The sequence below is a fragment of the Sinocyclocheilus rhinocerous genome, unplaced genomic scaffold (assembly GCF_001515625.1).
Source record: "Sinocyclocheilus rhinocerous isolate Xijiao unplaced genomic scaffold, SAMN03320098_v1.1 scaffold2696, whole genome shotgun sequence".
NCBI classification, from domain to species: domain Eukaryota; kingdom Metazoa; phylum Chordata; class Actinopteri; order Cypriniformes; family Cyprinidae; genus Sinocyclocheilus; species Sinocyclocheilus rhinocerous.
The window spans coordinates 22,851-41,338 of record NW_015639582.1 but is presented as its reverse complement, the minus strand read 5'-3'; the positions used below and the strand labels follow the sequence as shown (position 1 = coordinate 41,338).

At 38.6% G+C, this 18,488-nt stretch overlaps 1 protein-coding gene and 1 long non-coding RNA gene across 2 annotated transcripts; one reads left to right on the top strand and one right to left on the bottom strand.

Annotated features, from left to right (window-relative positions):
* The first annotated feature begins 922 nt into the window (after positions 1–922).
* LOC107751513 (uridine phosphorylase 2-like) lies at positions 923–5,715 on the top strand. Its single transcript, XM_016567252.1, has 8 exons — positions 923–1,043; positions 1,121–1,192; positions 1,565–1,679; positions 2,480–2,638; positions 3,660–3,774; positions 4,095–4,304; positions 4,854–5,000; positions 5,278–5,715. Exons 2-8 carry the CDS (start codon positions 1,140–1,142, stop codon positions 5,418–5,420), a joined length of 942 nt encoding a protein of 313 aa, XP_016422738.1. The 5' UTR covers positions 923–1,043; positions 1,121–1,139; the 3' UTR covers positions 5,421–5,715.
* Positions 5,716–6,332: 617 nt separating this feature from the next.
* Positions 6,333–11,639, bottom strand: LOC107751514 (uncharacterized). Its single transcript, XR_001641261.1, has 3 exons — positions 11,593–11,639; positions 11,126–11,260; positions 6,333–6,445 (listed from the first exon to the last, which is right to left on the bottom strand). It is a non-coding gene; the product is annotated as an uncharacterized LOC107751514 (long non-coding RNA).
* Positions 11,640–18,488: the final 6,849 nt, after the last annotated feature.

The following is an 18,488-nucleotide window of genomic DNA, read 5'->3' as shown; positions in this document are numbered from 1 at the left end:
TCAAAACTATTTAATAGATAGATGTATTAAGACATGTTTAACAGATAAATGTGATATATGTATCACACTCATATATTTCACTTTATATTCCTCTCCTTTCCGTTAAGCACTTACACACTCATATTATTATCTAGTATTATTATCTACTTACACCTAATATTATTATCTAGTTACTAATTACATTTAATACAGAAATTTACTCTGCAGCTAATTTTTTTCCCAGATAGCAGCAATTGCACAGCTACAGAATGTCAATAATTTCTTAAATTAAATTGGTACATAAGCAATATTTATTTTTGTTATGTTACATAATCCCTTTGTGCAGTCAGCATCAAGAAGTCTTACATTTAAATGCATGTAATTAGTTTTGTACAGCTATGAATGTTGCCTGTATGCATTACTTCATTTACAACTTAAATTTTAAATCTTGGGGATGGGTTGGAGCAGATGGAGAAGGATACAAGATCCAAGTAACCAGGATACAAGTTTAGTAAGCTAACAAACACACACATGTTGGTTTATTCAGACTCTCCATTATAGGCGTAATGGTTTTTCTACTGTACAAACTGTATTTTCTAACCCCCTACACCTCACAGAAAACGTTCTGCATTTTTATATCTTCAAAAAAAAAAAGATCTTTTTAAGCCTTTTGAATTAAACCAGCTTCACATTGTATAAAATCTTCATACACTACCTAAACTATTGCACACATACACACTTGTACAAGTCACACTTCAAACGTGTCTGTGTTCAGAGGTGATGTTGGCACAGTGCTGCATCTCTCTGTAGAGCAGAAGTCTGTTTGTGAACATGTCAGCCAGAGATCAGTAACCAGGCAGAGAAAGATATAGAAGGTGCTACACCTCCCCATATAACCAATCAATGCATTCTGAGCTCTATATAAGAGTTTGTCTTAGAGAGACACATTTTTTTCTCCAAAGGTCCTGATGACACAAAGGTCTACACAATAAAAGGGCAAAAATTAGCAGTAGAAAAAATCTAAAGGATTAAAGGATATCTTTGAAAAATGCAGCTGCTGCAAGGTACAAAAAAAGGAATTCTGCATATTTTTCCTCCTATCTAGGTGTGAAGATATTGAATTCATTCCACTTTTTTGCAGATTGAGGAGAACTGCAATCATGGCACCTATTTTACTGAACAGCATGGGAAATGAACACAGCAATTACATTCAGTAAGAAAACTGTATTTTACTCAAAGCATACTTCTTTAAAAGATCAATGAATATGCAATAAGTTAAAGTTAATAAGATCGGATAAAATAAGGGTTTAAGTCGCTGGACATGTCAGGTTGATGGTTGAGTAAAGTGTTCTTATGTCGTGTTAGATACTGGGTTCAGTTCAGTTCTCATGTCTCTTAGATAGTCAGGATGCTGAGAAAATGAGATTGAAGTTACTTTAATGACTTTTTAATGAATGAAATGAATAATTAATAAAAAGTTTCTAAAGCTGAGAAAACATTCTCTAAAGTCATTTTTCTTTAGCTGCATTGTTGCCTTTTGAGTAGCACACTAGTCTGCATCAATAACAGATGTGATGTGTCACAGACAGGTGGAGTATGTGAAGAACCCTCATCTGGACAGCATGGAAGAGGACATCTTGTACCACTTCAACCTGGGCACCAAGACCCATGACCTGCCCCAGATGTTTGGGGATGTTAAGGTTTGTAAGTCCTGACCAGACAAGAGCTAGACAGCAGATTTAAGGTTACATTAAATTTGATTACACTTTAAGCTAGATGTATAAGAATGTGTGGAGCACAGGTTCTCAATTCTGGTTCTGGCCGCTCTTCAAATGTTGTATGTCTCGCTTATCTGACACACCAGATTCAGATCAACAGCTTCATGAACTGAGCTGCGTTCTGATTGACATGTTCACTACACCATATTCCCTGAGCACAGTGTAAATAAACATAATTTGGTTATGTTAGATGTGTACTTTACACAGGACCAGAATTAAGAGCCACTGGTATAAAGGATAATTGATAAAGATCAGGATGTTATAAATTTGTGTGTGTGTGTGTGTGTGTATACAGGAGAACATACTCAAACTATTGTATCCTCTCAACGGGGGTTATTTTGCAAAGTAATAAATAAGAAACGTTCATTTGAGCCAGAATTATTTTTTTAAGGACAGCTATGTCAGAAATGAAGATGCCTGAGATTATAGTCAGTTACACAGTTCAGTGCCTGGGAGCTGAGAAATAATTGACGAAGGGCATAAATTGTGCACACCAAAAAAACTGGCATGCAAGGACAAGACCCGACACTGAACACTGCATACATGCAGAGCTATATACATACATATGCAACATGTGCATATATTTACACTAATCACAAAAAAAGACTAGTCAGGCTAACATGACACAGGTGAAATCAGTGAATGGTGTGTTATAGATAGTTTGATCTAAAAAAACTTTTGTGGGGAAAGTGATTCCTTTTGCTACAACTGTCTTTCTGTAGTTTGTTTGTGTTGGCGGAAGTCCCAACCGGATGAGATCTTTTGCCCAGTTTATCCATGAGCAGCTGAATCTGCCCGGCAACATGGCAGACATCAGAGATATCTGTGAGGGAACGGACCGCTATTCCATGTATAAAGTGGGACCTGTGCTGTCCATTAGTGTGAGTATCTCAAATATGGATTAGACTTGTGTTTAAATGAGAGTTTATTCATCATACATGCCTGTAAATTGATTTGAACATTATGTATGAAGATCATGTGATGTGGGGGTATGTAAAATTTGCACTGAATATGAATACTGAGTCAGCAATATTGCTAATAGTGCTAAAAGTGCTAATAAACAATGAGGTGGGAAAAATTATTAGAGGTGTTTAAGACAAGCTGTAAGTTATGCTTTTACTTTTATGGATTTGATTGATTTTGGTTTTGTGCCATAGCCCACAGACATGAATAATGCTTCAAATCATGCAACTTGTTGAGAATAGCTGTATTGTTACTTTTATAAGTGGCTGGACGTTTTCTTGGCAGACTATTTTAACCTGGACCAATAAGCAACCACCTACATTTTTGCATATATAGACAAAGTCCAAAAAATAAAACATCTGGTTACTAGTATAATTATGTCAGCCCTGTGTTCCTGTGTCTTGTGTTTTGCTCCCCATGTGCTCCCCATTACCCAGTTTCTCCCTGGGTTTATTATGTCAGGTGTTCCTCGTTTAGTTCACAGTATTTAAGCCCTGTGTTTTCCTGTGTCCAGCGTCCAGTGTTAAACGTCTATTCCCCTGTGCTACGTGTGTGTTCCTGCCCATGTAAGTCATTATTTGGATAATAAAGATTGTTCCTTGTGTTAATCTCCGTCGTCTCCGCGCTCCTCGTTCCTACACAGTAGGCGGACCGTGACAAATTACTGTAGTTCAATCACTAATCAGATTTTTTTGTGGAGCACATTCCTCTGTAAACCACTGTTTTTATATATTGGTAATGATATCTTTATATGCGTCTGTTTGTGTGGATAGAACTGGTGGTCAGACTCATATATGCATAGGCTATATATTTACATTATTAAATGATTTGATGAAACAATATTATTGGCTGAATCATGTCTTACATCATATAATTTAATCTGTAGTTTACTTTTTTCACTAGCATCATAACTTATGTATTTTTCTATGTTTCTGACAGCATGGAATGGGCGTTCCCTCCATCTCCATCATGTTGCATGAGCTCATTAAATTGCTCTATCATGCTCGTTGTCGTGATGTCATCATCTTTCGCATTGGCACGTCAGGCGGAGTTGGTGAGCACTTCCTGCTTTATTGTATGATTGAATTATGAAGTGCAAATACATCACCCAAGTGATTTTAACTTTAATGGCAATTGTGGAGACTTTTAACATTAAAGGCAGAGTAAGCGATTACACGCCCCTTATTGCTGATTGGCTACAAGTTTGTTTTGCGATTTGTTTGTTTTTGAAAAATCACTTACTCTACCTTTAATCAGCCAATAATTCATACTCTGAAGCATTATATATCAGACCTTAATACTGCTGGATGGCGGGGTGCATGAAGTGCATGAAGTACACTGGAAAAAAGATTTGCCTTTTCTTTGAACACACAGGTCTGTCTGCAGGCACTGTAGTGATCACAGATAAAGCTGTAGACTCGTTCTTCAGGCCACAGTTTGACCAGGTGGTTTTGGGAAAGGTAATCGTCAGAAGCACAGAGCTAGATGAGGATGTGGCCCAAGAGCTGCTGCAGTATTCCTCAGAGCTTCCAGATATTCCCACTGTTATCGGAAACACAATGTGCACCCATGACTTCTATGAAGGTAAAGTAACTGTTTTTGGTTTTGTCTTGTTTTTTTTCATACTGGGTTTGGTCATACGAAACCTGACAGAGGCATTCCTGCAGCTCAAACTGTAGAGCGTGCCACTAGTGATGTGAGTGTCATGGGTTTGATTCCCAGTTAATGCATAAACTGGTCAAATGTGTACCTTGAATGCAATGCAAGTCAATTTGGGGAAAAAAGTGTCAAATGCAAACGTTAAAATTTGTTTATAAAACAGATAGATGTGGTCCTGGATGTTGATTGGTCAATGAGGTGCTCCAGTTGTGTTAAAATATATAATATAGTATAGCTGCATGTGCTACATAGTATAAACTATATAACTAGCATTGCCACGCAATCTGTTCAACAGCTATTGTAAAAGGCCAACTATTAACCTTAGCTGACATGTCAGACTTGCATAGCTTTAACTCTGACTGTTAGGGCCTCTTACATCTTATTAATCACAAGCATTCAAAAACAGACATCCTTTTGAAGACTGCACAATAAAAAGTTATTTCTTTCCATCATCACTTCTTTTTCCTGTTGTAGGTCAAGGGCGACTGGATGGAGCACTGTGCTCATTTTCCACTGAAGAAAAATGGGAATATCTGAGAAAAGCCAGCGAGGCAGGCGTCAGGAACATTGAGATGGAATCCACTGTCTTTGCTGCCATGTGTCGTGTCTGCAATCTTAAAGGTAGTTAAGACATTTACAATGTTTGTTTTCCTCATCACCACTACAACAGTACCAGAGGAAGCAGCTTTGCTTTATGGAAGAAAAAAATGATAACAGAATTTTGATCTTCTGCGAGTTAACTCTTTAAGCATGTGTATATTCCTGCTACGCAGTACTGCTTTATAAGCCTCATACCTCCTTCAAGCAGCACGTAATTACCTCAAAAGTGATACTTAATTATCATGTCATTGACCACTTAGTGGTGTCATCGATTTATTCATTTTTATTTTTTTTGCAGCTGCAGTGGTGTGTGTGACTCTGCTGAACCGGTTTGAGGGGGATCAGATTTCTACACCTCACGATGTTCTCCTGGAATATCAGCAGCGACCGCAGTGCCTTGTGGCTCATTTCATCAAGAAGCGCCTCGCACTTATCTCATAAATCCTGTAATGAACGTCTACAGTGTACATAATACTGTTTATAGTGTGTTTGTGTTATTTAAAGATGACATTCACATTCCTAAACCATCCTCAGCTGACTTCCTTACATATCATCTCTAATGAACACCTCACTTTACTAGTTACTAATACTAGTACTAAAACAGTTTGTATTTTAACTTGTAAATCAACAGTATGACTTAAATTATATGTATGGTGAGTTTTCACACTGGCCTTTTACACTGTACCTTAAAAATATTATAAATATATATATATTTTTTATCCTAAGCATTCTTTTTGTAGTAACATTTTGTTGAGGGTAGCTTTGGTGTAAGTAGAAATAAACTAATCTAAATAAAGGTATATGTTAAGTTTATGAAACGAGTCATGTGGGTTTGTACTTTAACACTTGCTACTATTTATACAGTATAACAAAGTCAAAGATTATTTTGGAAATGCTGGATTCTGTGTCTCAAGAGGTTTCTGATGGCTTAGAACATTGTTCTGCAGTTCATAAACCTCATGCAGCTTTTTATAACAGTGTTGTGGGTCATAGTCTCACTTCTTGACACAAAATTGTTTTTAACGTATCTAAAATATGAGGCCTGTCAATTAACACTCAAAAACCACTAAAGCACTTTCCTGTCTGCCATCTACTGTCCTATAAAAAAGCCAAAAATATAAGCCCAAAATGGTTTATCTCTTTTCCATAAGCATGCTGGTCATATCATGAGGAATTAAATATTCCTTGATCTATTGAGATGAAGACTGACATATCAATCAATCCTCCAAAAATTAAATAAAGCATCCAAGGCAATATTGTTAAAAAAATATGTAGACAGTAGACCCAGTAGGAGGACAAAGCATGACTCATTTATGTGAAAAGAAGTTTACATTCATATAATTATTGGTCAGGATCTGAAGGCAGCGGACTCCATGTCTCGTCTGGGTGGCTTTGCTTTAGAGGTTGGAGCTCAGATAGAATCTGTCTTGCGCTTGTTCAATACGCACTCTGGGATCAGACACAATCTAAAAGAAAGACAAAATGATAAGAAACTCTTGATTACAAATCCATATATATCACCAAAATCTGTTTAAACACATCAGCCTTTAAATTAAGATGATCAAGCAACAATCAGGGAAGTAAAGTAAATGGTTTTCTATAATAGTTCAATGTTTTCTAGACTGTAATTCTGTAACCAGAGTAGCTGTTGACAGGTTGATATGCTTTTACATGAACAAGGTTAAAGTCAGTAACTTATCTCTGTTTTATGTTTATTTACAGGATGTGCTGTTGAATCTCCATGTTATGAAGCAAAAGTCTGAAAAAAAGCTGTTTCACTGTTTGGCCTTGGCCAGTGACCGTTAATGTCAGAGCTCCAAAATGTCATCACAGGTCAACCATTATTATTGGCAGAAACACAATGGCCCATGTACATCAGCAGGCAGTCAGAAGACTTTAAGAATTTAAGAATCAGTCCTTTCAAATCATGAATTTGAAATCGAACTTGCTGCTCCCCTCAGGATGTTACCTGAATTAAACTAAAATGACTGGAAGAGAAAATTAAAATTACGATGTACAGAATTTCAACACAGTCACATAGAGGATTTGATCAGTCCAACACAGGTTTTGCAACAAAATAATTACATTATTAATTCTGAACAGATAAAGATATATAGAATACATTTGTTTCCAACTGATAAGACATAAACATCAGTAGTGGAATTATTTAATAAATTGATATTTTAATTTGAAAAAAAAAAGTGCCCCTTTTAGACCAACTGCATATTTTCTTTAAAAAAACAAAACTAACACTTGCTTCTTGCCTCTAATCTTTTTGTATTCTATCTTTGTTAATTGTATAATAAATAAAAAGAAAACAAAAGCAAAAAAGGCCTCTAACACTAGCTTGCTCTATTCTTTTTCTATTCTATCTGTTTTCTTTTTATTTATTATATGATGTAAAAAAAAAAAAAAAACCTTGCTAGCGAAACACGACAGTACGAAGTCAACGAGGCTCAAAGGCAGACTACAAGTGTTTGGGGCGGTCCTTATATCTGGGTAGGGTGCATAGTAGGACCAATCACCATCTCCAGCTGGTTAACAGAGGCCACACCCATCTGGAACACAAACATGTCTACACACACGAGCAGAGAGATCAAATACATACAAAAAAAGAGTTCACAGATGCATAGACTATCTTAAGGTCATAACATACGTGTACTGCGTTAGGCTAACTGAGACTTGTTATAGCACTTGTATATCATTGCTCTTTTGTTGATTTTGATTGCTTCCATTGTCCTCATTTGTAAATCGCTTTGGATAAAAGTGTCTGCTAAATGACTAAATGTAAATTATATTTAAAATAAGACTTAAATTAAGGTGGGAAGTGGATCAATCTGTAATTATGAGAATTATTAATGAATTAAATACTACATATTCTAAAGATATACAGGTGCATCTCAATAAATTAGAATGTCGTGGAAAAGTTCATTTATTTCAGTAATTCAACTCAAATTGTGAAACTCGTGTATTAAATAAATTCAATGCACACAGACTGAAGTAGTTTAAGTCTTTGGTTCTTTTAATTGTGATGATTTGATTGATTTCATTTTCCAGCAGGATTTGGCACCTGCCCACACTGCCAAAAGCACCAAAAGTTGGTTAAATGACCATGGTGTTGGTGTGCTTGACTGGCCAGCAAACTCACCAGACCTGAACCTGTAGAAGATTTTAATTAATCAAAATATAAATTGTCAGGTATAATCGGTGTGAATGTGGTCATTTATGTATTAAGTTATTCTACTATTATAATCATGTGTATTTGCCTGCATGTATAGAAAACTGTATGAGAATGGAATGTGCAGACATATGGTGAAGTACATGATAAGCACATGATGGCACACCACACAGCATGAAGTGAGGGATGAAGGGCGTGCTAGTAACGACCCTCCCTTGCCAACGAGGGAAAGACCATTGCAAAGACTCGCAAAGAGTCACCTGGTGAAGATGGAATGAATGATGGGACGGCTAACGTGATGATAAAAATACTTGGGAGCAGATGTGGGCCAACAAATGAAAAAGAGGAAGTGGAAAGAGAAGGCAACAGACAAGTAGACAACTCAGGAGAAAGTGACGTAGAGAGACCAGTAACACAAGATGAAGTGCAAATGCTGATGACACGGTTGTCTACGTATCTGGTAGGAACTGTATGGAAATTGAAGAAAAGTTAACAAGAAATTTAGAGAAAGTGTCAGCTTGGCTTGATGCCTCTTTTTTAACTTTAAATACTAAAAAGACAAAGTCCATATGCTTTTCAATAAGAAAATTACTGGTAACAGAATCATTAAACATTAGAATTAAAGATTAGATTATAGAACAAGTATCAGAAGAAAAATATCTTGGTATGATTTTAGATTCTCAGTTAAATTTTAAAAGTCATTTTAAAAAGTTGCGTAAAACGATTAAAGCAAATCTTACCAGCTTTAGAATAATAAGAAATTGTTTAACATATGATCATGCTTTTTTGTTTTTAAATTCGATGATATCACACATGGTATATGGATTAGCTATTTGGTCTCAAACAAATCAATCCATAATTAATCAGGTTAAATGTCTTTACAATAGAGCTTTGAAAATTTTAGATAGAAAGCAAATAAGATACCATCATTGTCAGATCCTAAGTAAATACAAGATTTTGAGCTTTGCTCACTTTGTCTTTTTTCATTATGTAAAGTTTGTGTTTAAATGTTTAAATGGTCTTGCTCCTATGCCCTTATGTAAATTTTTCAAGAGATTGCAGGGAAGCAGTAGATCCACTAGAGCGGCTTCTAGTGGAAACTGTAAAGTTATACATTGTAAAACATCATTTGCTCAGACTGTTCTCTCAGTGAAAGGTGTAAAATTTTGGAATTCATTGCCTGACTATTTAAAATCTACTGTAAATTATAATAATTTTAAGAAAGCCACGAAATCTTGGTTGATACATCAACAAACCCGTAGTCATGTTTAGTGTACTTATATTATAAATTTGTGTACTACTTGTTTATTGTAATTGTAATTTATAAAAGCCCTCCTAGGGACAAGTGTTGCAAATTAGCTTTGGCTACAAGCACTATGGTACATGCATGGGATGATTGTTTTTTCATTTTCATCTATGTTTATTGTATCAGTCCCTAACAAATAAAACATTAAAAAATATATATATAATTGTTTTAAGTGCTCCTATGCTATAGTCCACCATTGCTCCATAAAACTAATTAAATCCTAGGTCATCAACCCTGCTCTTGGGGACCCATTGTCTCACAAATTTTATTTCTAAGCTACTTTATCATTCTGATTGGCAGGAAGTGACTTATTAGCAGTCACTTCCTGCCACCTACTGGCGGTTTTAATTTCACATTTCTACTATTTTTTTCATGTTTTAAATAATTTCAAAAATCAGTATTTTAAATTATTTCAAATATCAGTATTCAACGTTTTATGTTTATGATAAAAACAAAACATTATTTATGCATCTGTAACTGCAGTTTAAATACATCCATGTCCCCTCTGAGATACATTAAACTGTAGGCTAAATGCCATTTCAGATGCAGATTCCAGAAATGATTTCTTATGTTGAAATGAAAGACACTAAGTACCAGATGAAGTGCTTTTTATTCTTACCCAAAAATGCAAAATGGAAGAAAGAGTTAAAACTGAACACAATCTTGCTACTCAAGCTGTGCATTAACATATATATATATATATATATTTATTTGCTTCTTTTCTATTTTGCATTTACTTATACTTTTACTTTCAATACTTAGGTACGTTTAAGATTTAAAAAATACTTGTCGTACTTAAGTACAATAGATATCACATACTTTAAGACTTTTACTCAAGTAATATTCTAAACGGTGACTTCAACTTCAACCAAAGTCATTTTCTGGTAAGATATCTGTACTTTTACTTGAGTATGGCTTTCAGGTACTTTATACACCACTGGTGATTTTTCAAGTGGTTCATTTGTATTTGATTAGGGTTTTAGCTAAACTGTGCAGGACAGCGGATCTTAAAGGTGCTGTATGTAGGATTGACAGTCCAAATTCAGTGACATTATTGCAGTCCAAATTCAAAATATTGGAGAGGGTTTTTTCCACCCGGCCCCTCCTCCTCAGACTTGATGCACACGCAGGTTGCCAGATTGACGGCACTAACAGGAACGAGCGCACTTGACGATGAATGAAATTAAATATGCTGTGGTTTCCGCCAACTGGAAACCCGGGGTCCCAAAATACAATTGTGAAACCCGCAGTGGGCGGGTTTCACAAAACAAAACAGAGACCGACATTCCGGCCCGGAACGCACATTTTCAAAGGAGAATAACTGACTGTAGCATTGATTGATTGAAGTATGTTAACTTAGCATGTCTCTTAAATATCTGCAAACATATTATGGTATTTTCATGCTTTAGTAGAGTCAAAAACTTACATACAGCACGTTTAAGGAACAGGGTTGAAGACCTATGAATTAAATGATTTAATATAATGAAAGACGTATGAAATACAAATTACAGATGGCATTTGAAATACAATTAGGCATTCTCACTCACTGGTTCGAATGTTGTGCTCAGTGTTGACTTCACAAAAGGCTTCATGTGTGTTTGTGTGTTGTGAGGTGAATGTGTGAGTATGTGCTGTGTGTGTGCTGTGTACATGTGCTGCTACCTGTTTATCAGTGTATGTATTTAGCTGGTACAGTGGTCTTTGTAATGTAAACACTTCTTCAGGCTGTTGACGTACTCTCCACGCCACTGTGTTTCCCATCATCCTCTCTGGGTTGGTCTCAGCTACTTTACAGACCTGTAAAGCAAACAAAACAAGCGCAACTGGTTTTTAATGCTTTAAATGATGCTATATCCTTGACCTGAGCCCTGATTCAGATCATCAGGTGGAATTCAGAGAGTCTGGGCAATTGTTTGCACACTGTAAAAAGTGAACCTGTGCAGTTGTTGCTTTAAGGAGGTATTTCTATCTAATACTACATACAATTATAGTTTTGTTGTTGTAACTTAGTTCAATCAAGATTGTGTAACACAAAACAAGAGAATGTTATTTCAACTTAAATCCATTATGTTCACCCAACATACAACATAAAATAAAACTCAGAAAAAACACATTCAAAACATGCACACCTGCTCCATGCTTATTAGTGAAGTTTGGATCAATAAGAAATTATGATTTGAAGTTATTAAATATTTTAAATTGCAGAAAAGTGAAATCACAATGTCCGGGATTCGGTTCTTTTCTTTATCCCGCTGAATCTCTGACCATTGCCGCCTGCTCCCGCAACATGTGTTCGCTCCCGCGATTTTCGTGTCCACTCTTTTAAACACTCTAATATTGTATATAATTTTGGCGCATCAGGGAGCCGCTCTCAGGATGCGGTGTATTTAAATATTTTTGAATGAGCGTTTGCGCTGTTTACTTTCACTTTCGATTTCGCGATCACACGCACTCTGTGTAAAGGGAGCACATCTTACAAGATCAGATATTTGTCAATGAGCTCAGAATCTGTTGAGCAGCAAATACTCCAGCATGGTCTTGTTGTCAGTCATCTCTCCTTATTCTTGACCTGTGATCAGTCAAAGCTGACTCCGGTAGCTCTTGTTGGATGCAGGGTTGCCAAGTTTTTTCCACAGAATTGGGCTACCTTTAAACTGTTGCCATGGGTTGATTTTCCCAAGTGGGTTAAAGATTTGAAATATTGCATAAATTACATTTAACTGAAATGCTTGTATTGAAACATTTTGCATTCTACCTATGATAAAACTTTCATGGACATGGACAACATTTGCACTCTCTATTCTATTTCTATTTTAATGGCCAATCCATCATTTTTGGGGGGGATTTTTTATTTATTTATTTTTTAATAAGTATCGGTTCAGGCACCGGAACCATTTTAAAAGTATCGATTTGGCACCGGTATCGAAAAAAAAAAAAAACGATACCCAAACCCTAATTATGACTTCAGCATTCTCCTTAACCTCAAACCAAAAGAGGAGCATGAGGAGGAAGAGACTGTTTTCAACCCGGAGCCGCTCTCCAGAGTCCGCACCAGTGTCGGCTCCAGCCCGAGTCTGCTCATTTCATCAAGCTCAGTCCTGAATCCACTACAGCCCAAACAAATTCAGAGTCCGTTCCAAGCCCAGAGAGGGCTCCTGTTCCCACGTCTGGCCCATAGAGGGCCTCAGATCCCAAGTCTAGCCAAGAGAGGGCTCCTGTTTTCACGTCAAGTCCAGAGAGGGCTCCTGTCCCTACGTTCAGCCCAGAGAGGGCTCCTGTCCCCACGTTCAGCCCAGAGAGGGCTCCTGTCCCCACGTCCAGCCCAGAGAGGGCTGTTGTTCCCACGTTCAGCCCAAAGAGGACTCCTGTCCCCACGTTCAGCCCAGAGAGGGCTCCTGTCCCCACGTCCAACCCAGAGAGGGCTGTTGTTCCCACGTCCAGCCCAGAGAGGGCTCCTGTCCCCACGTCCAGCCCAGAGAGGGCTGTTGTTCCCACGTCCAGCCCAGAGAGGGCTCCTGTCCCCACGTCCAGCCCAGAGAGGGCTGTTGTTCCCACGTTAAGCCCAGGGAGGGCCTCAAATCCCGAGTCAAGCCCAGAGAGGGCTCCTGTCCCCACGTCCAGCCCAGAGAGGGCTGTTGTTCCCACGTTAAGCCCAGGGAGGGCCTCAAATCCAGAGTCAAGCCCAGAGAGGGCTCCTGTCCCCACGTCCAGCCCAGAGAGGGCTGTTGTTCCCACGTTAAGCCCAGGGAGGGCCTCAAATCCAGAGTCAAGCCCAGAGAGGGCTCCTGTCCCCACGTTCAGCCCAGAGAGTGCTGTTGTTCCCACATTAAGCCCAGGGAGGGCCTCAAATCCCAAGTCAAGCCCAGAGAGGGCTCCTGGTCCCACGTCCAGCCCAGAGAGGACTGTTGTTCCCACGTCCAGCCCAGAGAGGGCTCCTGTCCCCACGTCCAGCCCAGAGAGGGATGTTCCCATGTATGGCCCAGGGAGGGCCACAGATCCCGAATCTAACGCAAGGAGGGTTCCTGTTCCATGTCCAGCCCAGAGAGGCCTGCGGTTCCCACGTATGACCCAGGGAGGGCCACAGATCCCGCATTCACAGGTGTGTTACCTGGCTATACTGAGTCTGTGATGCTCCTGGAGCCACACTTGTCTATGCAGTCTCAAAACACTCCTTTCCTTATTCACATGAGCTGCATCCAACACCTTCTGCAACTGAAATACACACAAACTCATTTTAGCCTGTTTTACTTTCATAATGTGACATAAAAGTCAAATAAGATACGGAGTCCAGCCCGGGGTCATCACATGTGGTTGCCGCAAGCCCGCCGGCCGCTCCTTCGTCGAATCCGCCAGCCGCGCCGTTCTATAATGTGTTTTTTGAACCTTAAACCGCATAAACTCATTTCACTACACAAAATAATGTTCTTTTTAGCAACATCATATGACCCCTTTAAATAAATAAGTAAACAGCGATGGTGGACATGATTTTATCCATCTGGAACTGACTGAACAGTGAATAATGGGACAGACATAAATGTGAAACAATGCCAGTACTCAGATTTGGGAAAGTTTTCATAGTCATTGCGATTGCGACAGGATACACAATGTACTGCTTACCACCAACTGTGTGCGGTAGAGGTTGTACAGTACTGTGTCATTGTGTTACGCCCCGTCTAGGGGTAAAGGACGCAACATGAAAAGAGAGAGAGGTAGCGGGGATTTATTTGAGGGTTTTTAATGAAACCAAACCAAAAATAAATAAAAATACAATCATCAAAATAAATAAATAAATAAATAGGGAATTTCCTTCAGGAGTTGACCAGGCCAAAATAATGGACAAAACTTCCTTATTTTAAGACCTCATTCCTAAACCCTAACCAAAATAAAATTAAATTAAAAGTACAATATATTAACCTAACTCCCTAACCCAAAACAGAGATCAAAAAGGTTACAATAAACAAAATGGCGTCAAACTCCTTACTTTCTCCCAACCCTCTATATTTACAATGATGTTCCTACTTACAAAAGTCGTATCTTTCTTAAAGATCAAACAATCCTCACTCTAAACAATCCACATTCAACTAAGAGAACACACACCCAAAACCCAACAACTCCCTTTCCTTTCCTTTCCTTTCCTTTCCTTTGCTCTGCAGAAAGGAAGTGACATCAGGGCTTTTAAGGTGTGCCTAGTTTTGAATGCACCAATCCAGATGGGCCAATCATTAGCCTGCAGGAGCCAATCAGCATCATACCTGGACACAAACACTTTCAAAACAAAAGAGAGACAGAAACGAGAAAATACAAAACAAAGGGTTGTAACACCCCCACACATAAGAATAAACATGGGCATGGCAACAGGTTTATACGTAACACCATGACAAAGAATCAGCAATGACATTATTTACACCTTTCTTGTATCTGATTTGTAAGTTAAAACTTTGACAAATGAGAGCCCATCGCATGAGTCTTTGATTCTTATTGCACATGCGATGACGAAAAACAAGTGGATGTGAACTTGAACCGATATACACTTCAAATTGTTGTAACGCTAATAAAAGAGCTAGAGCTTCTTTTTCTGTAGTGCTATAATTTAACTGGTGTCGATTGAATTTCTTTGAGTAAAAGCATTCAGGGTGGTCGATTCCATGATCATCCTCTTGCAGTAAGACAGCACCTGCACCGGTTCCACTGGCATCCACTTCGAGTTTGTACGGTTTGGTGAAATCTGGAGCAGCAAGGACAGGAGAACTACACAACAACGTTTTTAATGAATCAAAAGCAATTTGACAATTAGAACTCCAAACAAAAGAAACATCTTTTCGAAGACTATCAGTGAGAGGCTTTGCTACATCTGAGAAATTTTTACAGAAGTTTCTGTAATAACCGGCCATGCCAAGAAAACGCCGGAGTTCTCTCTTAGATTTAGGAGAGGGGAAATCAATGATGGCACGAACTTTAGATTCCACTGGTCGAACCATTCCATAACCAACCTCCTTACCTAAATATGTGACCTTGGCATGACAGAAATCACATTTTGTTAAGTTGAGGGTGAGATTAGCTTTTTGGAACCTAGAAAAGACTTCCTCTAGAGTCTTTAAATGACTTTCCCATGTATCAGAGTAACAAACAACGTCATCAAGGTAGGCTTCACAATTTTTCACATTAGACAGCACCTTACTCATTAATCGCTGGAAAGTGGCAGGAGCATTTTTCAGGCCGAAGGCAAGAACCTTGTATTGCAGGAACACATCTGGAGTAGCAAAAGCGGAGATTTCTGAAGCACGATCAGTGAGTGGCACCTGCCAATACCCTTTTAGTAAGTCTAGCTTTGTCACAAATTTGGCCTGACCAATGCGGTCAACACAATCATCTATTCTAGGAAGAGGGAACAAGTCTGATTTAGTCAACTGATTCACTTTTCGGTAATCTGTGCAGAAGCGTGACGTTCCATCTGGCTTAGGAACTAAAAAGCATGGGGAATACCAGGGACTTGAACTTGGCACAGCTAAGCCATGCTCAATTAAGTACTGTGTTTCTTTCTGCATGATCTCACATTTTGCTTAACAGGACGATGATCACCAACATCAATATCGTGCTCCAACACATTTGTTACAGTGGGCACATCAGAAAACAGTGAAGAATACTTCTCAATCAACTGCATAAGTTCCTTTTGAGATGAACTAGATAAGTGAGAGAGTTTCGAACTGATTACCGCAAGGGTTTCAGAATTTTTCAGAAAAATGTCAAACGAACAGGCACTTCCATCGTTTTTAATGAATCAAAAGCAATTTGACAATTAGAACTCCAAACAAAAGAAACATCTTTTCGAAGACTATCAGTGAGAGGCTTTGCTACATCTGAGAAATTTTTACAGAAGTTTCTGTAATAACCGGCCATGCCAAGAAAACGCCGGGGTTCTCTTTTAGATTTAGGAGAGGGGAAATCAATGATGGCACGGACTTTAGATTCCACTGGTCGAACCATTCCATAACCGACTTCCTTACCTAAATAGGTGACCTTGGCATGACAGAAATCATCAGACAAACAGGCACTTCCATTTCGTAGATCATCTACACTAGGTGAATAGTCTGAGGAGACTGCACTCACAGATACAATAACAGGAGATGGAACTGTACATTCAAGCTTAGGACGAGAAACATACCATTTTAGCATGTTAATATGACATACCCTCGCTTTCCTTTTCCAGTCAGGGGTTTTTACCACATAGTCGGTGTCACTTAACTTTTCCTCAATCACATATGGACCTGCAAATTTAGCTTGGAGAGTTGACCCAGGCAAAGGCAGTAACACAAGAACTTCATCACCAGGCTCAAATGAGCGTTGAACAGTGCGTTTATCATATCTGCTTTTCATTTGATACTGTGAACTTTCTAAGCTCTGCCGTGCCAACTTCCAGACAGAATGCAATCTTTCATGGAAATAACTCCACATGGTCTAACACATTCTGTTTTGTAACTGAGTGACTTTGAGAAAGAAGTTGTTCTTGCAACATCTTTAATGGACCACGAGGAGAATGTCCAAAGACCAACTCAGCTGGGCTGAATCCAAGGGATTCCTGGACAGTATTTCTGACAGCAAACAACAAAAGGGGAACCTCTTCATTTCGGTCGAACTCATGTTCAAGACAGTATTTTTTTTTTGTATTTCATTAACTAGCTGCGTAACAAGAACATGACCAATTTAAGTTTATAGGACAACTAAACTATCAATTTAAGCAAAAATTTACCGTCAACTACAGACGTTGCATCCATCGATTCCACCATGTTTTTCATTGACATGGCCCCAACTCGGAAACTCGGGGCTTAAAGAAAATTTCGAGTTTCCCACTCGTAATAACAACTTTGTGGTGGCGTTCATGTGCGTTCAACTCGTAAATACGATCTATCCGACATGACTTGAACGCACCATATGTTCTCGGCAAGGGACCAACACAATCTATTACCAGTTTCTCGAAAGGTTCACTCATTACCGGAACAGGCTTTAATGGTGCTGGGGCAACAACCTGGTTAGGCTTTCCAGCAACCTGACAAGCATGACACGATCGACAATACCGAGTCACACTAGCCTTCATGCCAGGCCAGAAAAAGTGTCTTAACAGATTGTTATAGGTTTTCTTGATACCTAAATGTCCAGACAATTCATGGTCATGAGCAACACGTAGAACATATTCTCGGTAAGAATTAGGCACAACTACCTGGAAAACAGAGTTCCAGTCACATTTTCCTTCAGGACTCCATCATCTAGAAAATAAGCAACAACATGATCATCTAACACTGTTTTATCCATCACAGCATTAAAACAAGAAGTCAGTGTACCATCAGCTTTTTGTGTTTCGATTAGGTGCTTCCTGTCAAAAGAAGAATCAACATTTGGCCCAAAACTCAAATTTTGTGTCTCCACGTCTAAACTAGTCTTCACATCTGACTGATCTGAACACATAAATGAGTCAGAGAGATCAAGTTCTTCTTCAAACTTACGAGCCTGTGCTCGTGTTACAACACAGGAATGAAATACCTTAGGAAACTCCTGAGTCAATAGCGCATTACTTTCTGATACACATGGTATATCATCTACTTCAGGAAGACAAGACACCTTACTTCCGGCTAAATCCTTACCAAGGATGAGAGAAATGCCCTTCAGTGGCAGCTGAGATTGTACGGCTATTTTAACTAACCCAGTCACACAAGATGAGAACGCAAATATATCTACCATCACACACAAATGGTTCAAAGGTGGGATCAATCGCAAGCATAGACTCTGAAGAGTGGGTACGCACAAAAGCAACACTTTTATGTGCGTTCTGTGCTTTCCTCTGGTTCTTACGTTGTAACGCAGGACATACAGCAATCAAATGACCCTTCTCACGACAGTAAAAACACTCACGAGAATCAGGACCCTGCTCATCATGCTGGCCAATCACAGTTTTAGGATTGTGATTACGTTCAGTGACACGACGAGAAGAACGTAAAGGAGAAAATACAATTCTGTGTGTAAGCACGAATTC

Coding starts and splice junctions, on each gene's coding strand:
- LOC107751513 (XM_016567252.1), top strand. CDS start 1,140: ATGGCACCTATTTTACTGAACAGCATGGGAAATGAACACAGCAATTAC. Junction 1,193..1,564: donor GAACACAGCAATTACATTCA/GTAAGAAAACTG, acceptor GATGTGTCACAG/ACAGGTGGAGTATGTGAAGA. Junction 3,775..4,094: donor TGGCACGTCAGGCGGAGTTG/GTGAGCACTTCC, acceptor TTGAACACACAG/GTCTGTCTGCAGGCACTGTA.